The sequence below is a fragment of the Perca flavescens genome, chromosome 18 (genome assembly GCF_004354835.1).
Source record: "Perca flavescens isolate YP-PL-M2 chromosome 18, PFLA_1.0, whole genome shotgun sequence".
NCBI lineage: Eukaryota > Metazoa > Chordata > Actinopteri > Perciformes > Percidae > Perca > Perca flavescens.
The window spans coordinates 24689335-24714774 of NC_041348.1; the positions used below are offsets into that span (position 1 = coordinate 24689335).

Consider the following 25440-nt stretch of genomic DNA (forward strand, 5'->3'; position numbering starts at 1 on the left):
ATTCTGTGACCGAGGAGGAACTCACCAGGCATTTAGATAGGTTTTCGAGTGCAGGTGTACTTTCACTGAGAGCATCTGAAGCACTTTTCTCCAGTTTCTTTGTCACTTTTGCGCCCAGGCAGTTTAGAAGAAAATCTCGTTCTGTGAGCACTTCACGAAGACCTTGTTGAAGCCACAAACCCTCATCCAGAGCTGTCTATGAGAGCACAGACAGATAAAGTTAAAATATACTTTAAAATAAGTCAAAGATATATTTTAGAATTGAAGTATTCAAGGTAATTGCAATGTATCCTTTGAGAAAAACACAATCGTATGGCAATCCATCCAAAAACTGTTGAGACATTTCTCTCAAAACCACAAAAGTCAACCTCATGGTGGCGCTAGAGTAAAAGTCAAGGCATCACCAAAGTCATTAGGATTCATCCTCTGGACACCATGAATGTTTGTACAAAATGTTCCAACAATCAATCCAATAGTTGTTGAGATATTTCCTTCAAGAATGAACCCTGAATCATATATAATTGATAAAATAGTTACATACACAAGTTGAACATTTACATAAGTTTGCGTTTTACCGTTAATAAATGGTTGCAATATAATTTAATAGACATTGGTATAAAAGACCAAATAGCAAAGTTGAAGTAAAGCTTTAAGAGTTTTTGGCAGCAGCAGCAGCTGGTAAAGCTGATGGAAAAAGGAGTCACAACATGTTCATGATCTTTAGTAATGCCAAAGAGCAAACCTTTGACAAAAGTTGCCATATCCTCCCTGTGAGGACTATCTATTATGTTCACCATGTACCAGACAGAAGAGAAGGTATTCCTCTTGTAGTTTTATTTAAGGAGTAGAGGATGGACCCGTGGCATTTTAAGAGCAGCTCTACATAAGATATTAAAGTCCTGCGGGGTAAAAGAAATCTTAGGTTTTTGTCTTAAGCCAGATACAGCAAAAGGTAATAGTTTTGGTATTAACACATAGCCTGGGTAAACCCTGACGAACTTCCGGCAAATTTGAGCAAATTTGAGCAAAGTCAGTCTGGCGAAGAGCCCATTCAAACCCATTTCCAATGTCCTCAAAATTGAGGCACCAATCACAACCGCTGAGGCGGGCTTTACACCAATCACAACCGCTGAGGCGGGCTTTACGCGACGAGGATAGCGCAGCGACGGCGAGCAGCTTTTTGTTAACATTCAACATGACGGCTACCGAAGCCGTGCTTCACGTGCTCGGCGACCCGCAGGTCAGTGTGACATATGCCGATTTCATGCAGGTCAACGCTACAATTAACTGACACCATAAGTTATACGAGTTACAATTCTCTTCTCAAGGACGCACGCACACACGGACTCTGTCTCTTTTTCCTTTCTCTCAACTTCTCCGGCGTGTGTGTGTGCGTACCCGCTTGCGGTGTGAAGCGCGTGTCCGCGCTATTCTTGCACAGGGAACCTCGTGAATGAACCTGCAACATGTCAGCTGTTTGGAAATTCTTCAGTGCGTGTGCAGAAGATAACAAGTTTGCAATATGCAACACCTGCAAGGAAAAAGTAGGGCGTGGAGGGACGACACCAAAAACCAGAATCACATTTTTTTTTTGTTGGATATTGGATGTGAAAAGCGTCACCCGGACCGTTGGTCTGATTGGTTGAAGGACTATCCAATTGCGTCCAGAGGCATTTGAGTGGCATTCGTTGGTGACGCCCCTTTGGAAATGAACTGTCAATGAAGCTTTCCCAGACCCACTCTCAGTTACAGCTGAGAAGAGTCTGGTGTCAACCAGGCTAATTAACACAAAGTGCAGGCGGAGATGGGATTGGATGGCTATAGAATATGAGTATACTGATGTGGTTCATAGGGTGGATAAGGAATAAAGGATAAGGATATTCTACTTTTTTCTTATTGACAAAAAATCCCATGAAAAGACCAACAAATCACACAACAAATGTACGGTTTACTCCTTTTTGCTAAAAACTACTGGGCCCAGCTAGAAACTACTGCATCTTTTTAAAAATTGAAACTATATATACGTGACCCTTTTTTTTTTTTTTTTTTTTTTAATTTATTTTCTGTAGGAATCAATTGATTTGGGGCTGAGAGTCTAAAAGTATTTAGAGACAAACAAACCCATTGTTGGGTTTGAACTTTGCATGGCCTTTTCTTACAATAAAAGTAAAGAATAAGTCAGTCTTATCCTTCAAATTGAGCTTAATAAATGGGATTACATTTTTGATGACAATAACATAACATCTTTGTTTCAATTTGTCTGTTAAATTATACAAATGCAAATACATCTAATATCAGATTTATAAAAAAAAGTAAAGAAGAGAGTTTTTTAAGCTTGTTATATAAATGTGAAATAATTGTTAACATTCTGGGTCTTAATAAATAGTTTAATAGACTAACTGACAAATGTGTGGACACATTGGTGTGTTTCACCTGGCTGGGGGATGCTTGTTCAGCTTGTACTGTTTGGCTCCAATTCTGCAGCTGGTTGATGACCTGTCTCACCTCTTTGGCAGTGTTTTCGGCAAACTCCTGCTTCCTTTGTAGAAAAGTGGTCATGAGGCTACAGTGAGAACACAAGAGAGAGTGAGAGAGAGAAAACAAGCAATGAGTTTGGGAGAACGGAATGAGTTAAAAAACATTGTTTTCTCCTTTTGAAAAATTACACTGGAAATTACTTTTCTATCAACCTCTCAACAATCCCACCATAGGCCCAAACACCTAAGGCTCTTTTTTTTTGGAAGAAGAGGCCCTCTTCCTAATTTGTATAATAAAACAATTACAGATTGAGCTGGATGTATGTCCATATACTGTACCTCCATTCAAGGTAATCTTACAATTAAAATAAAATGTCACCAGAAAACTCTAAAATGTAAAATGTACTCTATGTAATGAAATCAGATTTTTTCCTGATAGTAAATAATGAGGTAAAGTACCTGTCGAGGTCTTTAGCAACTGCATCAACAGTTAAAGTGACATCTGCAGGAAGCATTTCTTGTGCGATGCTCGAATCTCCAGTCCTCCGCAGGTCGTGAACCCTTGCAGCCAGCTCTGTCAGCCTGGTATCACAATCCTGAGAGAGAGTGGATGTTTCTTTGATGCTTCTATGCTTCCATATTCCCCGGTTAACTTGTTATACACTTATGATTTGGGGATATGCAACATTTTATAGGATCTTTTAGAGATACCTGTATTGTATGCCACTGCTGCTTGAGCTGTCTGATATCAGGCAACACTTCACAGATCCCACACAGATTTTCCGCCAGGTCTTTCAGAGCCATTTGTACACTGGTGACCTCTTCCTTCACTCGTTGAACTCTCTGGTTGCGGTTTTCTGTGAGCAGTGCCAGATGTTCTCTGATGCTACTGTCTAGTGCCCTCTTGTGGTTTTGGAGGTTGCCGACTTGCTGGGAGAGGCTGGCCTCGGCCTCAGCTGTGGAACTGGCTTTGATTGAGTCCTGGAGCATTACAATTTGTAAAAGGTCTTTTTCTATGTCGGTTACTTCTTGTAGCAAAGCCTGAGAAGATGGAGAGAGTGACAGATAAACAGAAATACAATATGGGTGGCTTAATGTTGGGAAATTCTTCATCCCCCTTCATCAAATAAATGTCATGGATTTAATGTAGAAGGAATGTGAAAATGAAAAGCTTGTTCTTGATTCATCAGGTCAGTTCACTTAATGGACCTCACCTTCAGAGCTGGTACATCAGTGATCAGTCCAGCTGAGCTTTCGTTCTGGGTTTGACAGGCTGACATTCTTTCCTGCAGGGATGTCAATTTATAGTGGCAGTCCTGCAGTGACTGGCCAAAATGTTCCTCAATACACACACCTTCATCGAGGCGGGAACACACACCCTGTGGACATTTTAGGCACACCAAGCAACAGTCAGATGGCTTATTTATCATTTAATTTATTTATTATTTTGATTATACTAAACCGGTGGTTCCTACATCCCATCAGATGAGCCCAAGTATCCGTTCGTCAGCCCAACCAGTCATGTCCTGAATGTGTTCATTTCAATTGAATTTAAAGTGGATGTTAACATTAGGCTACATAAAGTGATTATTGTTTGAATATTTTTTGTTAATGTTTAGGTTAGTTTACATCAAGTTCCCATTCCTACCAATACCTATTTTAATACATTTCAAATTACTTTTACCTAATTAATTAAAATTTGTATCCATTACTTTAACTTGTTGTTTCCTTTTGGCTATTTCTTTCAGTTAAAATACCTTCATCTAATCAATGTAACGGTTTATTCATTACTTTTAAGTAATTATTTGACCCGTTTATTCATTTATTTTAGCTAACTATGTCAACTAACTAGTAACTAGTTTTCATGTGATCTAAATGGCAACACATTGGTGTTACAGCTGTCTCAGATTAGTGGGAGGTGCGTGCCGTGCAGTAAGCCTATTAGCAGTAGGCGGCTGGTTACTGTGACAATACATTTACTAAAGAAGATTTGTATGTTTATTTTCCTCTGGTGGATACCTTTTTTTTTTTTTTTTTTTTTTTTTAAATCAAATCATGATTTATATTTTGTCAAATTAGTTAATCTACTCTACAATCTTCCCATGTACTTCCTGGCCACTGCAGTAGAGCCTCTTGGGGTACAAGTACCCCTGGTTGGGCATCACTGTACTAAAACATGATTATCACTTGAATAGATACGTTTTTACCTTCAGCTCATCCATCAGTGATGACCAGCGGGTCTCCAGCTCAGCTGAGGAGGGATCTTTCAAGATGGGGTCGCAGGTTTGTGCACCCAGCTCCCTCCTCTGTTCAGCCAGGCTGGTAAGAGTTACTTGCAGGGATTCAGCCTCATCCTGCAGTTGACGGGCCAGAAGGAAGATCTGCCTGCGCTCAGAGGAGCCGGGCCAGGAGAATAAAGTGGGGAGCTGAGCAGTTCTGTGCTGCAGCTCCTCCACTCTCCGGCAGGCCTGCTGTCTTCGGGCCAGGTAGGAGGAGGTGAGGTCTGGATCAGCTTGTAGAACACTGAAGCACCAAGAGAAACAAAAAGAGCATAACAGGCCATTCAGAATGCATGCAACACCTTACCATGGCAGTTGAAAAGATGAGTATTTTGATTGTAAAGGGTGTGTTTTTAAGTAGAAAATGGATTATAGAGAAGTAGTAAATTACAACAGTGGTATAGAAGCAAGGTAAAGGTTCAGATAGGTGGTATGATGCAGCTCTTGGTGATAAGGAGCACAAGCCGGGCAGTTTTACAGACTCTGGCAGCTCTCAGACATAGGGATTTTGTAAAGCAGGGAGAGCATGGGAGTGGGGGAGTGGGGGGTTTGGACTAAGCCTTCCACAGCCTACTGTACATGGAACAAAGCATCAGCAGTTGGCAGGAGGAAACTGGTAGTAGAAGAATTACAGAGATAAGAGGCTGCTAAATGTGCAAGAGAAGTCTCTCAGACAAAGGAGGACCAGTGGATGAGTTGGGAACGCGTAGAAAAGAAAAAGGAAGTGTGGTGAATGAATGCATAATGTGCTTCCATTTCCTTAAAATCTTAGTAAATGGATAGGTGAGGACTCAAAAAAGACGGTCTCAAAGGTTTTATCTGGCTCCACTCACCTGTGATAAGGCTGAACTGACTGGAGAAGGTCCCTCCACTGCTCCTGTGTTTTCTGAATGCTTTCCTGAATGTCCTGTTTCAGGTTGTCTCCATCACACAGTCTGTGGCTCAGACAATTTCCAGTAACTCTGAGCTCTTCAAGGCGAGCCTCCCCCTCTGCCGTCACACTTACCACAGCCTGAAATACACATATATATTTTCTTTTACAATTAGTTACAATGCAATCGCACCGATCTGTCACTGCAGGGACTGAAGAGCGTGTTTCTGATTGTCTTTTTTATCCGTGCATTCAAATCCGCCTTTCCAAAAGGTTTTCAACAACAACAAATGGACACTCCTTATTGAGGAACAAGTTGAAACAAATGTAGATGGGAAGAAACACGAGATCTGTGTGGCCACACCCTTGTATGATATTACACACCACTGTAACGACTGCCTTTTAAAATTACATATGTACAAAGTAAAAAACACGTGTTATTTAAAATACTCTAATACCATTTTTTCCTTATTGTAGAATGACCAAATAGGTACTTGGCTAACGTGATTCAGACTAAAATAGTTAAGATATGCAGAGAAATTGAGCAGCTCAGTCAGTGGTTAACGTTTTCTTACCCGAGCACTGTGAAGTCTCTGCTCTGTGGGACTCTGGATACCGAGGTTTTCACCAAGTGGAGAGTCAACAGCTCGTCTCAGATCTCCAACCCAGGATTGAGTGGACTTTAAAAGAGTCTGAAACACTTCGACGTCCATGCTCAGAGAGCTCTGCTTCTCCCTGGAGCCACGCAGTACGTTGGTTTGAAAGTTGCGGTATCGTTCCAGCAGTTTGCTGCTCTCCTCCACCACAGCAGACTGCTGAAGTGTGCTGCTTTGTAAGGATGACACAAGCTGATAGAGGGCCTCTGTCCTCACCCTGCAGAGGAAAAACATGGGCAGTGTTACATGTATCTGTATCTGTCCAATGATGCTCAGTTATTCACACTTTCAAATGTTATTGAGGGGACTAAAACTGAGCTTTGTCTTTTCCAAGGCCAGAATAAGGATGTACTAGCATGTTACAGTGCTAAACCAAAATCAGTGTCCTGTCAAATAACATCTGGATCCGAGGATATCATGATATATATTTTATATTTTTTATTATATTGATATATATAGTTTCTTTGGCATGGCTTTTGATAGGTCTTCATCTTTGCACTATATGTGTAATTGTTGTCTAACCCCGTGCATTTTTCTTTTTTTCTTCTTTTTGATCGGAGCTGCTCGGGAACACAAATGAATTTCAGTGTAAAGTGACAATAAAGTTTTACCGTAAAGAGGGAAAAACCTGTCACAACTTGCAGCTTCTTCTAGGGTGTACAAGAAGAAAACTAAATAATAAATTTCACCTACACCTAATCGATAATTTCATAATGAAACCATGTGTTAAAGATGAGAGATTCTCTGTCATGTCTCATCCCTGTGTCAAGTTTTTGTTTTTAGTTTGTTTCATCTTTCTGATTAGTTTTCCATTTCCTGTTTTATTTTGAAACTTACCGCCTCGTCTCATTTCAGGTCCATTGTCTTCCTGGTCTTTGTTCTCCTTCCCACCTGTGTGATTACCTGTCCCCGCCCCTATGTGTTGCACCTGTGTCTCATTGTCTCCCCTGTCTTGTGTATTTAAGTTCAGTCTTTCCTTTACTCCTGCGCGAGATCGTCTGTTTTCCTAGTGTGCAACCTTTTTTTTCCCCCCCTGTTTCCTGTATTCCTGAGTTCTTGTTTCCCTTGGATTTTTGACCATTGCCTGTTTTTTGAGATTGCCCTTTGTCTGTCGTTTCTTGGACACTGTTGCCTGAAAGTTTTATTAACATGCTAATAAAACCATTGAACTTCACTCACCTGAGTCGTGCATTTGTGGGTCAATTTTTTGGTGTGTGTTATAGTCTCTGCATCAGTCAAAATCGAGTACACACTTCTAACTGTACTGCTATGTGTGTGATGTGATGCTGCACCTTATTAAAAGCTTTAACTATAGCAGTGAGCTCTAGACCTTAGCTCTCCAAACAGTGTGTTTAATCAGGGTTACATGATTTTATTGAATTTATTATTTGAAAATTTAACAGCTTTTAAAATTGCTGGCTCCTGCACCATTAATGGAAATAACAAGTGGGATAAATAATAGGTTGTCTCATTAATTATATTAGGGATCGGCCGATACTGGTTTTTCAAGGCCGATACAGATAATTAGTACTTACTGAACCGATATTTGCAACCGATATGCACATACAGTGAAAATGAAAATCTTTAAGTCAAAATGAAGATTTTGGAATGTTACACAAAACACAAAACTTTATTTAAATGCTTTAAGCAATTATTTAATACATCAGAAACTTTCAAAATAATACCCAGTGAAAGATAGTCAGATAGTGTTGTGGGCGGGACATTAAGTCAGACTCAGTGGTGAGTGAAACCGAAGCAGAGGGACAGACACAGAGCTGTAGCCGAGCCAAAGTAGCGCACTTTTTAATTCATTAACTTTATCGGTTATCAGGCAAATAAAACGCTGATACAAATAATCTGCATACTGCCAAAAAACGGGCCGATAATCTGCCAGGTCCGATAATTGGTCTATCCCTAAATTATATACCTCGATTTACATTTATTTTCCATCTTTTTGTGTGACAACAAGCAGTCATGTAGTTAAGGATGAGTCAGTTTTAGGAAATGACAGGCTGTACAACCTCCATCATACCTGACTCATCAAAATCACAACACGGAACTCCTGCAGGCTGTTCGAGCGTGCTTGGTTAAACTTAAAAAATCTTCCTACTGCAGATCTTTTTTTACTTTAATTCTACAGATTTTAGTTGTTACTTACCACGGCCTTCTGGGTCTAAATAAACACATTTGCGTGTATATTATAATTACATTTTTCTATCTTTTGAAAGATGCTACTATCAGTTAGTGAAAATATCAACTGTAGGCACTACAAACTAAATATGCAGAATATAATGGTGCACACTGCCTGACAACATAAATAACCATAAAGTCTTGACCTCCAGACCTCTGCACAATATTTGCTTATTTCCACACAGGGCATACATCTGAAATCAGAAAACAGTTTACCTTTGTTGAAGTGCTTCCTCTTGCAGGAGACTGAGATCCTCCTCCTTTGCTGCTTTTTCCTCAACACCTTGCAACCATAGTTCCAAATGCTCACCTTCCCTTTGCAGCCTGCAACACACATACAGTATCAATGCAGGCATGCACATTACAAAGACACATAGTAGAAGTGACACAGTGAGAAAAAAGTTCTGCTGCAGAATAAAAAAACAGACAAAACAAGTTGAACTTGTCCCTCTGTCTTATTTTATCTCTAGAGTTTGAACTGTATGAATCGCTAAGACTTTTTGTACTCAAAACTTATGTATATAGTGGCCTGGTTGGCTCAGTGGTAGAGCAGGCGCACATATACTGAGAAGTTTATGCCTTGATGCAGAGGTTGAGGGTTTGAATCCGACCTGTGATCATTTCCTGCATGTCTTCCCCCTCTTTCTCACCTAGCTGTCCTATTGGATAAAGGCAGAATCTATGCATATTAAAGTATAGAGTTTCAAGGATAAATCTGGTGACATTCTGTATTTTTCTCGACATAACCCATAAAAAAGACCAAAACCAATAATGAAATGATCTTACTAAGTATTGCCTGTATAAATGAGCCACACTGTTCCACTGAGTGACATGTTCCTTTTTTTAAAAGTACATGGGGATCTTCCTGCTGCTTTTAATATTCAGTAACCCACCTAATCTGCAGCTGAAATTAAGCTCAACAAATGTACCATTTACTCCTGCTTGAGTAACGTTTGCTAAAAACTACAGTGCCCAGCTGTTATCCTGTAAATCCATTTGAGGTATATGCAGTACTAAAATCTAAAGACCCAGCACACTAAATGTAGATTTCTTTCTGTATAAACTTGCAATATGTTTAAAATGTGAAAATGTAAAACAGAAGTGCAACAGAGCACTTCATTTGGATTTGTGGTCAGACCCTGTGGTCTGCTTCCACCTATTAGTACTGTCCAACGTTTTGTTGTCTTGATTTCCTGAAATCTCTCTTGAAAATTTGAAAATAATTTAGAATCAAGCTGAAAGAACAGAGTAAAGAACTCTGTTTGCCATATAAAATGCACCCTGAATGGTTTACTGAACACAATTGGTGCTTCTTACACTGCACTTTGGGACTCCTAAGCTACTATGTTCAGTCACATAAAGGCTTTCTTTACAACCTTTGAAACGCAGTTGTGATCAAGCAGCTATTTGACAAAGACACATAAAGCATCTGAACAAGAAAGTCCAGAAATACCTGTCCAGCAGCTCTCTCATGCTCTTACTGTAGTGTGTAAATGTTGCATGTTGTGTTGACTGAAGTGTGTATGCATGCTGCATGGTTGTGAAAAGACGTGAATCAACATTTCTGTACACATTACATGACAGTTGAATTGAAACATGAACTTGAACTTACCTGTCCAGAGCCTGTATATTCCTCCCAGTCTGTTCTTCCACCTCAGAGAAGAGCTGGTGGGTGTTCCTGACTTTATCCTGCAGCAGAACCCCGTCCACAGACAGATTCTGTAGGCTGGCTGGACTCGCTATGGAGGCCATAACATGCAGATCTTCCAGCAGACTCTCTGCCTGCTCATCCTGCGTCTGGAGCTCAAAAAGTAGATCCTGTAAAGGAAAACAAGTTACGGTTAGTGATTATCATTATAAAGCATCAGTTATCACCATCTACTAAAACCAGAGCTTTGCTGTCAAACTTTAAATCCACTATGTGTAGAATATTCACATGATTATAGCGTCTCTCAAATTATTTTGACAGTAGTGTAAGTATGTTTATTTAAAGTGTAAAATCACAAGTTTCTCAGTACACTGTACAAGTGCGTAGTACACTTTATAACACACAAAAACTAAATACAAATTTTATTTACCTTGAGTTTTGCAAGGACTGTTGCAACATCTGAACCACTGAGAGTAAGGAGGGAGTCCTGAATCTTCTGGAGGGAGTTAAAGCATTCAGCTATCCTGGCAGTAATTTGTCCCTTAGCAGCCACCATCTGCCGGTTAACATCCTCAGCTTCAGAAACAAGCTCCTTCAGCTGCTCTATCTTCTTCCTCATCTGGGTCTCCACAACCTAGAAAACAATAAGTCAATAATGAGATCTGTTGTAACACCATCTGATCAACTGTATCCGTCAGCATCATTTCAGCCTGAAACAACCACACCCTAAACACACTAAAACGAAAGCCACATGTTATACCTGCAGCTCCAGAGGGGGCTCTGTGCTTTGAAGATGCGCCTGAATCTCAGTGACTCTTCGGTGGAAACGCTCCATGTTCTCCTCTTGGTTCGCAATCTCATTCTGGACACAGTTAGAGGGAGACGATCATTGTTTAACGCAACTGTAGAAATCTAGAGAACCCTTTACCTTGCATTTTAGCCCAGACAGGTCCAAACTTGTGTATTACCGAATGAAACAGGGAGACAGTTTTACCTCCAAGGCCCTGATATTGTCCTCCGTCTGAAAGGATGGAGACTGAGCAAATACTGCGAGTTTATTGGCTGCCCAGCTCTCCACCTCTGTTCCCAGCTGGAGGACCCCATCCCACAAAGTCAGGCCAATGCGTAGGTTTTCAAAGTGGGAATCTGTTCTTTCTGATATCTACAAGAATTTGAGGAGAGGTACTTTTGAATAACAGTAGGTAAAATGCTGAAGAAATACACTCTTAATACAATAATCCACAAGACAACCTGAAAGATATTAGCTATAACATATTTTGTACAGGTACATACCATTTTCAAAAACACTTGCAAACATAATGAAAAAAGATTAACATTAAAAAGGCAAAGTGATTATTTAAAAACTAAAATATTCTGTGAGAAAAAGACACTTTTGTAAAAATCGAGAAAACTAAACACAACCAGATCTTTTGATAAATTGAAATATAAAATACCACAGTCAAGGAAACAATAAAAGCAAATACATAAAGTATTGTAAAAAATGTCGAGTTTGACTGAACTCACATCCAGCCAGCGGTCCATAATAGCATCCGCTTCGTCCTCAAATGGAATTATGGTGCATTCTGGGATCTGGCGTAGATGAGTGTGAAGCTGCCTGCAGACAATACGGACCTCCTCTATGCCGTCTCCGAGACCAGTCAGCTCTGCTTTTATTTCTTGGACCTGAGAAACCACACACACACACACACACACACACACACACACACACACACACACACACACACACACACACAAACTGTAACTATCATAATGAATGATTTACCAGGGACACACAAATTTGGTTGACCAACAACTCAAACTTACAAAACAGAAGTCTTCCTTAATGAACCTGAATCAAACAGTGTAGTATACCTTAGTGTGCAGTCTCTGCAGGTTGTCTTTCCCCATGTAGGAGGCTTGTTCACTGATGGTGCTTTCTGCCCTCTGCAGTGTCCCACTCAGCTCCCCACGGATGCTCTGAAACCTCTTCAGCAGCTCTGTTAGGTCGTAGCACCGCTCCAGCCTGTAATGTATGTGATCCATAACACAACACGCACACATATTCACCAAACTCAGCAAAGCACTGTATAATTTGGCATAGCAGTACATCACAAATGACTGAAACTGCTCCCTTTACCGTTCGGTTACAGCTTTTGTGGCCTCCTCCCAGACACCCTCCACCTCTCTGGTTTGACTCACATCAGGTATTCCTGACTGTGAAGATGCAGCCTGTATGTGCTGCAGCTCAGCGAGGCGGCCAGCAAGGCGACTTTCCAGCTCTGTCAGTGCACGTGTCCTGCAGGAGATGAAATAATCGTTAGTGTAGAGTCACCCGTGGACAGAGGGAAACAGAAGAGAGGTGTGAATGGAGGGCACTGACATTCTACACCATTTGTTATAAGTTATTATTGTTTTATCATACCACTCAGGCAACTCTTGCACAATAAAATAATGTATTATACAATACAAATAATTAGAGTATTTCGATGTTGTGGTGCAGCTATAAAAAAACAAACATTGCATCTTTAAGCATCATATAGCTCCAAGGAACTGTTGCAATAAGAAGATACAGAAATGTATTTGTTGTATGTATGAAATGTAATGAATAGAAAATATAGTTTTTTTACTTTAAAGCTGTGTAGGGGAGAAATTTAAGAGAGAACTACTCTAACAAACACCAAGAAGTATTTGTAATGGCCCCAGATCAGTGTTGTACCTGTGTTGCAGAGCAGGCAGAGTGGGCTCCTGTAACCTCAGCTGCTCAGCTGCTTCCCTTATCTCCTTCAGAGAGCATAACAAGACAACTCTCCTCTGGACCAAACTCTCCTTCTCTTCTCCCTCGTTCTTAACCTGGCTGCTTCTTCCTCTTCTCTGGTCCTTGGCTTTTACAGCATCCCCTTCAGACTTCCATGTTTGAGACTTGTGCTCCTCTTCCCTTTGTGTCTTTGTATCATTATCTCCTTCCAGCCTACTCCTTTTGGCCTTCAACCCTGCCTCTTCTTCCGTCCTACTTGGAGTGGGATGCTCCTGCTCCTGTCCTCTCCTCTCCTGTGTTGAATCATCCCCAGTCTTTGTCTGACGTATCTCCATAGGATTCAACTCCTGGATTTGCTCCCTTCCCACTGGGAATAACTCGTGTTTTCTGCCCTTCGTCCTGGCTCTTGTCACCTCTTTCTCGACATCCACAGCTTGCTGGGACAATGATGTCACCACATCCTGGCATGTCACTGTTGCACCATCCATGGTCAGAGTCATCCCCGCTGCCTTTAAAGTGCTGTCAACACTAACTGATTGCTCTGCAGCAGTCTGCAACCTCTGTTGTATTGCTGCCTGCCAAGACTGTCTCTCCTGCTCCCAGTCTGCCTCATTCTGCTGTCTGCTGGGGTCCTGGTTGGCCAGCAGGGTTGTGGTCTCGGCCTTAAATTCCCTCACTGTGGCCAGGAAGTGCTGCAGAGCATGGGCAGCTGGCTGAACCTTCTCCAGTCGCTGTCTGAGCTGCTCAAGATGATGGACACCGTTGTGGAGATCCTGGCAGAGGGATGAAGGGGATGCGGCATGGGGCCCTTGTCTTTCCTCTTCTGCTCCTCTTTCTGATAGCGTTCTCATTTCAGACAGTCTATCATCCACCTCCTGCGTAACACAAGAGGGATGAATAATAATGTTTGCATATTTTACTCTCTAAATTGAAGTGTTAGTTGTTTGAAAAAATAGATGTACAGTACCTTTAAATCAGAAATCAGTCTGGGATCAGCCAAGGTAAAGGAGGAGATGTCCACAGGCTCTCTGATGATCCGCTCCAGTTTTTCTGTGATCAGTGCCATCTGATCATCTGCAGACCCCATTAGGACAGCAGCTTCCTCTAGAGAGGTCATCCTGACAAAAAAAAAAAAAGTAAACAATACATTTTTATTATGTATAGTACTAAAATATGGTTCTGCTGATGAAGATCATATAATATAATTGAAAGCTCCAGAATAACTACTATATGTACCTTGAAGTGAGATACTGTTCTTGTTCCCGAGGTCAAGAATAAATGTTAAAACTCAACCTGAGTCAACGTGGACGAGAAGTGCTTAAAGTGCGCAAACAAAATGCAAATTTCCATGAAAACTGGGCGAAAAGATAATGTGATATGATCAAAAGCCCTGGAACGGCTACTAAATGGACCTTAAGATGAGATGTTTGAAGGTCAAGAATGAAGTTTGAAACTAATTTTATAGCACATTTACAGTCTTTGTGAAATTGAATTCTGCAGTGATGTTTTTCCAAAATAAAACTTAATACACTCGATACTATTATACAATATACAGTATCTGTTGGGTTTAATGAATAAAACCAATACACCCATTATTATGTGTTTATCAAAAATGTGTGGTTTCTACTGGTAAATTAACTTTTTTTGAAAAATCACTTTACAAATGTGATTATGTCTTCAGAGATTAGTCAATACTTTTAATTGATCTAAAAAGGTGCACTGTGTGTGCACAGGGTTTTGTTATCACTATTCTTTAAATCGGAGCAGAGGCGGAGTGGTAATCGGGAGAGTCGGGACTTTTCCCGGCGGACCGGTAGTGTTACGAGGCTGCGAGGGCCGGTCTGATCGGCCACTGCCCGCTGGTCAAACTGTGCAGCTTCTGCTCAACCCGTACGGCGTGCCGCAGCAGCCTCTTATCCCATTAACATCCAGTACATTAACAACTATATAGTAAATATCTGTTAAAAATATGTCTAAAACTGTCATGGTCAAACGAGACTGCTGATCCAAATGACTTCCTTAAAGCCAAAGAAATAATACATTTCAATTTTGGATTACGTTCTTCTGCACTAATCTGTCAGTGCTAACTTTAGCTCACATGCTGACAGTTCTTCAATCAACAGAATAATAAGAACTGAGATAATAACCCATACCTTTCCAGTACTTCCTGTTCAGGGGAGTGCTCTTCCTGCGGTGGGTCGGCTGTCTCTGGGATGACGGTCCACTCTGCCTCCTGTTTGGTCTCCACAGTGTCGCCCCTGACAACCGCCTAGGAGATGAGAGAGTGGCATAGTAACAGTGAAGAAAAGAAGAGAGCACCAAGCCTATCCAATTACTGAGGATTAGTACAGCTGGTGCTGTGTCTTATACAGGTCAGCCACACCCAGTGACACTGCAGAGTTTTTTTCGGACCAGGAAGACTTAAGGAAAAGCCACTTTAAATGCAATGTGTAAAGTAAATCAGATTAATTTAGGGTAATTAACATATGCAACATACAAAAGGTCTAATATAATTAGCTTTATACTACAAGCCACATCATGGCATTTTACATTGTGTCACCATTTCGCTGGAGTGGTTGTAGTCTTATATTAACTTCAAAGCTGCACAGGTAAAATGTTGAGATAAAGAAAACATGAGAAACTGAAAGAAAATACACACTTATTCTATTAAGGTTCTGGTTCGCAGAAATACAAGAAAGAGGCGGAATGTAGCAAAATCACAACTTTCTGATTAGCTTAAACTATGATGTACTGTTGAGTCCAGACACTGGTGGACAAACCTATTCACATAGGAAACCACAAACTATAAAACAGAATACAAAACTTTAATGCAATGTTTACATGAAGGAAGTGGCAATTAAAACTGAAACGTGGAATCTAAACATCTTCTAAATCACAGTGAGTGTGTGCTACAGCCAAAGAAAAGTGGACTGAAACCCTCTCAATCTTGACCACACACTACAAATAAACTATTTGGGTTAATTTTACTTCACATTGCATGATGTGTGGGTAAAAAAAAAAAAAAAAGTTCTTCAAATGCAAAGTGATGTTTCTAGGAGCTCACAAAGTAATAAAATACCTAGTAGAACTGAGAAATATCAAGAAGAACAATAAGGAAATCTATATAAAAGCACCTATGGGCTCTCTTCCTACCTGTATATGAGTTTGGGTTTGCTGGTTGCTCTCTGTTATGTGCAGCAGGCGAGCTTTCTGCGGCTGCTCTTTGACTCGAAGTGAGGGCTTCAGTTTTCCACCCGGCCCACAGCCTTTACGTTGTGTGGGGTCATCCCCACTCTGTGTTGGGACCTCCCGAGCTCGCACTTGGAGGACATCACCACAAGGCTGCACTGACACAGCACCACACACAGGTGAGAGGTCTTGTTGTGGGCTATCCACGCTTTGTTTCTGAGGGAGGATGTCGGCCGACGCGCCAGTCGCTCTCAGCGGGGTGGTTCCCCGGAGCTGCCGTCCCCTGCTGAGTTAAAAAAGGTTTATCAGGGGGAGGTCGGGGCCAGTCAGTTAGAACCACTCAGTCCTACAGGAATCTCTTTAAGATTAACAGACTTGAAGAATTACTGAGTGGCAATTGTTAATTAATAAACTATCTGCTTCAAATAAAATCTGACGTTCTTCCTATGGTATTAAACATTAGGAAGAATGTCACATTTTAGTTACCTACCAACAAGTAGCTTTAGCATAGCCAAAACACAATTTAAATTTGAAGCTTCCTTTCTGAAAAAATATTTTTCAACTTGAATTGGGATTACATTTGAAATGAGCTGAAATTGATGTACCAAATACTGTACTTACATCATTAAGAATGGACTTTATGAGAGCTAATTCGAGGCCCTGTTTGTTTTTGTTTTTTAGGGTGTGTAAAGTTAATCTTTTGACTCGCTGGAGTTGCGGTACATTGTGTGTCCTGACCTGTTTTCTCTTGTGCTACAGTTTTTGGAACCTGACTCCAGCTGCCACTTCACTCCTGCCATCCACCATTTCCCACTTGCTATTACTGGACCTCACTACAGACTGAACACGCACACCTGGATATATGGACACTAATGCTCGGAACCCCTGGACCTGTACCCCTCTAAAATCCTGGACTTGTTTCCCCTTCTGAAAACCTGGACAAGTAAAACATTTGTTTAACTATCCCTCTGACTCTGTCTCTGTCTGCAATTTGGGTTCCCGCCAGCGTCACACATAACACTTTGACAAATTTTGCTTTTCACGGTATTTTTCTCAAAGCCACAGACGTTCAATACATTTCCTTGCTTATCAGAGCCCTGGATACACTTGAGAGTCATCATAACACAAAAACCAAATGAGACCGTACCAGACTGAAGGAATGACATGCATAACGCTTGCTTCAGAGCAGAGCATGTGTGTGTCGGAATACATGCAAGAGACGCAGATCTTATAAATGCAGTCATATCTAATATATTACACCTAATGATGTATCTACTTAGCATTATCTTACAAGTCAGATGGGAGCACTGTGTCCCTGGATTCCTGTTCTTCATCTGACTCCCTCAGTTGGTCTGTTGCTTGGCGGGATGATTTCCGTGGTGTGAGTGTTTCACACAGCTCTTGGAGTGATTCGACGTCAACAGATGCAGTTCCGTCCATGACAACCTGGGAGTAAATGTGAACGTAACTCAAGTATCTTTTTGATCTTTTTGCCCGAATCTTACAGTTTGCCAAACAGCACAGTCAGATGTTAATGCCATGTTACGGAGTTAAAACGAATACCTGTCGCTGCAGCAAAGAGTTATGGTCAGTCTGGTCAGTGGCTTTGTGCAGAGCGTTAGTTTGCGTTTCACAATGCACAACATAAAATGACCACTTTCCCTCTCTGATCAAAGACCACAAGATAGGAACAAAGGCTGCCATTTCACTGCGTACATCCTGAGTGTGACACAAACAAAATGCAAGTGGTGCCAGGTTAGTCACGGTGTATCATAGTCGTTAAGGGAACCAGTAAAATACTGAACTAATTGGGCTCTTCAGTTATGAATATGTTGCTAGAGTGTTAGAGGTGGCATAACCCAAAAAGTAAGATATTCTAAGTAAAACAGTTCGATGAAACCTAACTGGAATGGATATTATTTATTATTTCATTATTTCACAGAATTCGTTTGACATTTTGCGATGTTACGCTTATTCGCTTTCTTGCTGAGAGGTTAGATGAGAGGATTAATACCACTCTCCTTTCCAGTGGGTGTAACAGTCTTCTGTGTACAGTTCCTGTCATACCTCCCACTGCTTTCTGACTGAGTCAGAGAGGAGCATCAAGTCCTGGAGTTGGGGCCCAGTGCAAAAGGTCCCCAAACACTCCACAGCACCCAGGAACTCATCGAGGACGGCAGGCTGCAGAATCTTTAAAGCCCTCTGCACACAAAGACATAAAGCTGGACAAACATGCGCAAACAAAACAGGCAGCTGTGCAAAGCAGAACACCACAGACCTTTTAAAGATTGTGTCCTAATTCTGAGATTTCATTTGGAGTTTCCAAAGGCCTGGATGTTGTAGCAGGAAACGTATGTGCTCTGGTTTAAGCATTCGATAAGCATCACGTGGGTAGAAAGCTGGTTTCACAGTCCCTTTCAAATGTCTTTCACTAGCGGGCGCAAAAGTGGATTTCTGGCAAATGATGACTAAAATCGGAGTTAAGTAAAAGTTAAAACTCTATCTAGAATCCATTCTTACTTCAAACTCTTTCCTTTCAGATGTTTGATTAAAGTTCAAATAAATAAAAAAATAATTGAAAAGTAAATCACTGCGAATCACTATTCATACATTTACTTTGGTTGATATTTTTGTTATTTTAACAAGATGGAGAAAGAATAAATGAATTCAGAGATAATAAAAAAGGGTTAGTGATGTCCTTCATCATGTAACGTTTGAAACTGTACCTGTTTCCTCTTGGCTTGTGACTCTGAAATCGCTTTGCCACCAAATAACTTGATGGCCTGCTGGATGCGTCCTTGCAGATGAAACCTGGCCTTCTCCAGTCTGCTCCTCGCCATTGATTGGGCTTTTGAATGAACTTCACTCCGGACCAGAACCGGTGGCTGTGGAGATGTTTTAACACTCTCTGGGACTGGACTTGTTACGTGTTTAGACAGAACTGGACTTTTTGGACACGTTGGTCCAACAGGAGTTTGGGTCAAAGCAGGTAGAAGTTGGTCATTTTGACTCTGACTTAAAGCTTGAGTGTGGGATATGGAAAATGACTGAGGCTGGATCATGGGCTCAGATTCTGCTTCTTTTACAGTTTGAGCAAGAGGAGCGTGAATATAAGGTACCGGTCGCCTCAACGGCTGAGGCAGCATTTGGATTTTAACATGTGGTATAACAATGGCTGGTTCATCCTGTCTGTTCGCGTGTTGGGTTTTAGGCCAACCCTGGAGATCCTTTGTCCTTCGTTGAGGCATCTGAGGTGGAATCTGAGGTGATGCCTGGTTCGGGTCCTGGCTTTGCATCATAACATTCCCCAACGGGTCTACGTGTTTGGTTCTGGCCACAACAAATAAGCCTGTCTCTGGCTGTCTCTGTGTCTGATGGGCTGTTTCAACATGTCGCAGAAACCCAAGGGTACTAAACATTCCAAGAATCTCCTAAAAAAAGAAATGAAGCAAATACAAATCGCATAGTTTTATAAGAACTGTTGAAGAACTGAAAAAAGGTTACCATACACTGATTTTACTCACCTGGCAGTGGGAGACTGCGTCTGAGGTCCTGTCCTGTATAGCAGAGGTACTGAGGTTCTGCCGAGGAGATGTTTTCTGTACTCGTGTCACAAGGGCTGGCAGATCCTGTCCCTCAGTTACAACCTGATTCTCCAGCTGCAACCCTCGAGTGACCAGCACCTAGAGAGGATTATATAGTCTACATTGTGTTATCTGTACTGTATTGTTTAATTCTAAGGACCTAAATCTAAGTTTACGGAGAGAGCGATGGTTTATATTTGCCCAAAAGTCACACCAAAGGCACACTTCAGTGGAATTGGGGATGCCCCCTTTTTATAATTTCCGCTGGCCCATTAAAAAAAAAAGGTTTATGCGCATATCTGGCAACATAGTTGCAAATTCATGGAAGAAAGGTGTCGCACTACGATAGTATCCACACAATTTACAAATAATCACTGGGAAACACGGTGTAAAAACACAACAAAAATAAAACGAAGACAAAAGAGAGTGAAAAAACCACGAGAATCATAATTATTATGATTACAAATCTGGGGACTGTTTCACCAAATTTGCAACACCATTGACACCATTTGCTCAAGCTAATTTTGTTTCACTAATCAAAACAAACACTATACCTAGATCAATATAAGATCAATTAATAGCCATGCAAGAGACCTATAGGACTCTGAAATGTATCTGCAATTGCACAAAGTTTTGGTTTGCTGACTTTGGCTGTAGGCTCCAATGCAGAGCGCCCTCTGTGCTTTTTCTCCTTTAGGTGCTGGTAACAGTCCAGAGCCTCTGTGCTCCAGTGGTCCAGCTCAGCCAGACGGCCCTCCAGCCTGGACACAGCCCGCTGCAGCTCTCCACAGGTCCGCTCTGCTTCAGCAAGCCTCTGTCACACAGATACAAACAGCACTGAACCCTATCCTTAGCTCGTCATACTGCAACACAGGAGAGCAGCTCTATGTACACGGGATAACATGTCAATAACAAATCTTCTCAAACATCAACATCTAAAATGTTGTAATTGTAACAATCCCTACAACTGCAGTGTTTCCTTGTTTGAAAGCCATGATCTCTCTTTCTTATGGGTGGGACAAATTCTCTGGGTGGGCAAAGCAGACAAAGGGGAGGTAACCTTGCTCCTTATGACTTCATAAGAAGCAAGATTCCAGATCGGCCCATCTGAGCTTTCATTTTCTCAAAGGCAGAGCAGGATACCCAGGGCTCGGTTTACACCTATCACCATTTCTAGCCACTGGGGGACCATAGGCAGGCTGGGGGAACGCATATTAATGTTAAAAAACCTCATAAAGTGAAATTTCCATGCCATGGGACCTTTTAATGAAACTTCAGAATGGGTTATGTCAAAAACTAGAAGAAGGAATGAGGACTGTTGAAATGCATCACGGTAAGTCAGAGAGCTTTTGCAGCAGAGTACCTGTGGGAGAGTTTGCTGCAGGTCCTCTGTTCGGCTTGTTGGAAAGTCCGACGATGGACCGAGAGAGGAAAGGTCCACTTCGGCCATCTTTTTACTCAGTAGCTGATAAAAAGCACAAGAAGTAAAAGAGAGACTACGTTGGGCATGTAAACATTTTAAAAACAGGGCCTATATTTTGCAGCTGATTATTATCTGCTCATCCATTTATTAATATGTAACTTAGCCAACCTGTAGTTTCTGCCTGTAAGCCTTCAGTGGGACTGAGGCCACCTCCAGTGGCTGCTTCAGTAGCCAGCTGGCCTCCTGGGTCAGCGAATGCACCGTTTGAAGACACAGAGGACCAACACTAGGCTCCGACGACACTTCCTAAGAAAGACATGCTTCGTGACTAGCAACCTTTGATTTAGTATTGATTGAGGTCTGTATGTCCTGTTATCCCTATTTCTAAAGTTACCTTTTATGTCACATTCTAAATAAAATAATAGGGCTTGATCTTAACAGTTAGAGATTAATTTAGTAATTTAAGAACATGGGAAATCTTTTTGTATTTGTGTAATCTTATCTGTACAGTCATGTTCAGTTCGTGCATCTGTGGAAGCAACAGTGAGAACTTGCATACTTACAAACATTGTCCTCTTCATGCATTCGGCCCACTGCATGTTGACCTTGCTGAGTTGCTCGGCCAGAGCGAGGCTGGTTGAAGATTCTGTCACTTCAATGAGCAAGTTCCCCGCCTCGTTTAACTTAGCCTGACATGACGTCCACTCACTCATGTCCTGCCGTAACCAAACCAAAAGACGAAGGGAAAAAAATGAATTAGACAATGCAGCTTTTAAACACTGGACTTCATACTGCAGTGAGAGCCATAAAGGAATCTAGAGGAATAAGTAATCCATTGACAGAATCCCAGATAAGAGGTTACCTCAGTCTCCACGGCAAGAGACGGGGCGGGCAAATGTATCTTCTGTGCCAGCCACGTCTGTAGAGAAGTTAGGCACTGGCTGTAAGTCTCCCACGCAGAAAACACTCTCTCCATCGTCCCTCTCACAGCCGCCACAGCCTGTGTGAGCAGTTCAGCTTCACTTTCTGCTTCCTTCACCTGACGTGTAACAAGATGGGAATCTTCACCTGGGGAGAGAAGAGTGTTTGGAGGTCAAGTCTCGCCTCTTAAAGATAAGAATCTATTACGACAGTGATTAAGATTGGATTTTATGCTTACAGACCTCTTATGAAAGACAAACATTTAGCTCATACCTAGCGCTGCCTTGCTGGTGTAAGCATTCGCTTTCTCCTTCAGGGTTTGAAGAGCATCCATCAGAATTAAAAGCAGTCCTTGGCGCTCCACTGTTTCCTAGACAACAATCCAACAGAAGTGACTACGTTTGCTTTTTTTTTTTTTTTTTTTAAATCATAAGTTGTTAGTTGACTCACTTTATTTAAAAAAAAAATGCAGATTTTTTTTAACTAAATGCCGAGAACATAATTGTTTTTTTTTCCTGAATTCTTTCCAAGTTCCTTTTTTTTTGCTCTTTCCGATACGTACATGCCAGTCCTGCAGAAGCAGAAGCACTGCCTCTTGGGAACCGTAGGGAGCTTTCCAGGTCTGAACCTTAGCATTGATGCGGCCGAGGAGATCCAGTACAGTGTGACGGGATTCCTGGTGTTCCAGCTTGATCCCTTGATATTTGGCTGTGACTCGGATATTGGTTAAGCTGTTTTCAAAATAAAGAAGGTGTTAATGCATTATTTCATCATTTTATTGGAACCAAACTGCAGATCATTTTAACACAAGGGACTAAAAGAATTCTGTCTTTAAACATCCATGTGGGAATATTGATTTTGATCAAATTCAGTGGTAGTGGATAGAAGTTAAATAATTATATCACGCACCGTCTTTTTATCTCATCAAACTTTTCAAGGGGCACTACTACGTTCCCGGAGTCATCCATGTTGTGGTAGGTATCAAGGATATTGACATGGTGGCTCATCTCCTTAAATAAAGTCTGTCAAAACAGCAAACGAGATTATTAGAAGTTTCATGATAACTCTCAAAATATTGTTATGTTGTCTGTTTATGTATACTGTCTCCTCCGTTCTTGGTCCAGAGTTGTTTCAGGGTTTCAAAGCACTAGAAAACATTTTAGATCTTCGAGAACAGGAAATATCAAATTTGTTTTGCAGCTTCAAAATCAAAAACAACCTTTTGCGTGTCTTGTTGAGCTCTCGCTTCTTTGGCAGCGTGTGCGTGATCTTTCACTCCTCCTCCCTCTTCTGTTAGCGCTGCCTCCGCACGCTGCAGCCACGCGACGACTGAGTCCAGAGGAGGAGGAAGGCTCGAGTCCAGGTCTGCTTTACATCTCTGCAGCTGGAGATTGACACACACACATACACACAAAACCTTGTCATTGTAACGTAGTTTAATGTACGCTCTGTACGCATTTCTCATTGCTCTGGAGAGAGAGACAAAAGGAAGTGAATCTGCAGAAGCCATTTTCCAGACTGAAAGCAAACCTGGGAGAAAATGCTCTTCCTCACCTCCTTTTCCAGACAATCCCACGCTGTCCTGAGAGCACACTGCTCTCGGCTCAGCTCAGGGCGGCGTCTTATGGAAGCAAGGAGGGTCATCACTGGTCTCCTTTGCTCAGTGAAGGAGCCAGCGCAGTTCTGAAACACCTGATGAACCAAACACAGAAACAATTTCTCATCACTGTACAATACAAAAAATACAGACCAGTGAATGTTTGTTTTCTTCCTTTAAGCTCTTGTGCTTACATGGTACTTTTCTGCAAAGCTTGATTTCTCTGTAGCCGTCCGTGCCTCTGACAGTTCCTCGTAGGCTTTCTGCAGCCAGCAAGTCACCTCTAGCGCTTGCTCACTTGGAGAGACCTACGATTTCAAAATGTAAACTGTCAGGACCAACACTTCGGTTTTAACCGAGGTATAAAAAAAACTAAAAAATCAATTTAGAGCTGCACAATCAGTGGACAAATGTAAGAGGTTTGAGCTATAATCATTCAGACCTACGAGATAACCTTAACTATGTTTCAGCTATATGACAACAAAGATTTTTGCTTGTTTGAGCTGCTGCCCCAGAAACTTGACCCTGTATAGGCAGCTTTTGACCCCTAGAAACAGCTGCGGAAAATCATTTTTCAAATTTAAAAAGTCTTTTGCAGGTATAGCCATGCATCTTATTAACAGCTGAATTGTTTGTCAATTAAATTTGCATTATTAATGCAAACTACAGAGTGAGAGGAAGACAAATATCAAGTGAAGGAGGATATCTTTGCCTGGTGCATTAGCTACCTGACGTAACGCTGAGACAGCAATTGCTGGAGTGAAGTGAGCGGGCAAGTTCACAGGTGAGAGAGAAAAGGGCTGCACCAGAGGAAACAGCTACACCACCACCGCCAGAGGAGAACAGAGAAAATGAATAAGTTTCATGCAGGAGATTGTTGGTTCAAGCTCTAAACAGGGAAGGGAAGCAGCATGAAACAGTAGCACTATTACTCTGCAGTTACTCAAGTTTAAAGGTCCAATGTGTAGGAATTTCTCCCATCTGGCGTTGAGATCATATATCGCAATCAAGTCTCTCGCACCACGCGGTTCAGAGTATGTATTACAGCTACGGTAGCCTTCACGCTTCAAAAAGCTGGTCTCTTGCTCTTTCCAATATCCTTTTTCTTTTTCTGGGCGAAAAAGAAGAGTCCTGTTACTGAAATTTGGATTTTGAATACGTGTGGTGCCCCATGTGTCCTTCTTCAAACTAGCCGGGGCCGGGAAGCTACGATACCCATTAGCAGCATTAGCAGCACCTGTGAGTTTATCATGTGACAGCGAAAACATGAAAGGCAGAGCAGTATGTCCTGTATGTCCCTTACTGGCTAACGTATTTCAAGATGGCTCTACCCTAGTTCATGCGAATGCAAATGTAAAATTTCAAGCCAAAAGGAATACTTGGAATTGATGGTGGTGGTAAATATTCATGAAAAGGGCAACACAGATATTGATAATGAACAACTAAACACGTTACACACTGGACCTTTAAGAGAAAAGATGTAGATTTTACTGAAAGCAATGCTATCCGTTCTGCAGTAAAGTCTTTTAGAAGGTGTGAAAGTCAGTGGATTGATTGTCTACCTGCAGATGGTCATCAGGTGCCGGCATGTCGTTGGAGTACTGAAGAAACTGGGCCACATAAGTCATAATGGACTTCTCATCAGGGTCTCTAACATCCACATCTGAGGAGCAGGTAAATACACAGAAAGGCTTTATTGTGGTTCAGTGTGGCAGCAACTCAATTGTCATTTTCAGTTTTAGGTGTGTCTAATGTAATATATTAAAGAATAATGAAAAATAAAACCACTGCTTTTTCTCAGTGCTTTCCTTGGAGCATTAATTCGTCAATTTGCTTATTCACAAGAATTA

At 41.5% G+C, this 25440-nt stretch overlaps 1 protein-coding gene across 1 annotated transcript in view; it reads right to left on the bottom strand.

The window, feature by feature from the left end:
• Positions 1–25440, bottom strand: part of syne2a (spectrin repeat containing, nuclear envelope 2a) — a 92562-nt gene that overhangs the window by 59984 nt on the left and 7138 nt on the right. The window contains exons 9-45 of the mRNA XM_028605570.1: positions 25153–25253; positions 23785–23898; positions 23548–23685; positions 23213–23377; positions 22903–23015; positions 22556–22724; positions 22267–22363; positions 21935–22140; positions 21636–21788; positions 21241–21378; positions 21013–21114; positions 20296–20463; positions 19590–19748; positions 18792–19496; positions 18133–18267; positions 17629–17784; positions 17357–17511; positions 16030–16348; positions 15030–15145; positions 13844–13994; positions 12838–13751; positions 12259–12417; positions 11994–12144; positions 11646–11804; positions 11116–11283; positions 10882–10983; positions 10552–10755; positions 10086–10291; positions 8690–8797; positions 6203–6500; positions 5590–5768; positions 4685–5000; positions 3692–3856; positions 3189–3518; positions 2937–3073; positions 2434–2563; positions 26–196 (exon numbers count right to left, since the gene is read on the bottom strand). Of these exons, the coding sequence (XP_028461371.1) occupies positions 26–196; positions 2434–2563; positions 2937–3073; positions 3189–3518; positions 3692–3856; positions 4685–5000; positions 5590–5768; positions 6203–6500; positions 8690–8797; positions 10086–10291; positions 10552–10755; positions 10882–10983; positions 11116–11283; positions 11646–11804; positions 11994–12144; positions 12259–12417; positions 12838–13751; positions 13844–13994; positions 15030–15145; positions 16030–16348; positions 17357–17511; positions 17629–17784; positions 18133–18267; positions 18792–19496; positions 19590–19748; positions 20296–20463; positions 21013–21114; positions 21241–21378; positions 21636–21788; positions 21935–22140; positions 22267–22363; positions 22556–22724; positions 22903–23015; positions 23213–23377; positions 23548–23685; positions 23785–23898; positions 25153–25253 (7457 nt within the window). The remainder of the gene's footprint in view (positions 1–25; positions 197–2433; positions 2564–2936; positions 3074–3188; positions 3519–3691; positions 3857–4684; positions 5001–5589; positions 5769–6202; positions 6501–8689; positions 8798–10085; positions 10292–10551; positions 10756–10881; positions 10984–11115; positions 11284–11645; positions 11805–11993; positions 12145–12258; positions 12418–12837; positions 13752–13843; positions 13995–15029; positions 15146–16029; positions 16349–17356; positions 17512–17628; positions 17785–18132; positions 18268–18791; positions 19497–19589; positions 19749–20295; positions 20464–21012; positions 21115–21240; positions 21379–21635; positions 21789–21934; positions 22141–22266; positions 22364–22555; positions 22725–22902; positions 23016–23212; positions 23378–23547; positions 23686–23784; positions 23899–25152; positions 25254–25440) is intronic.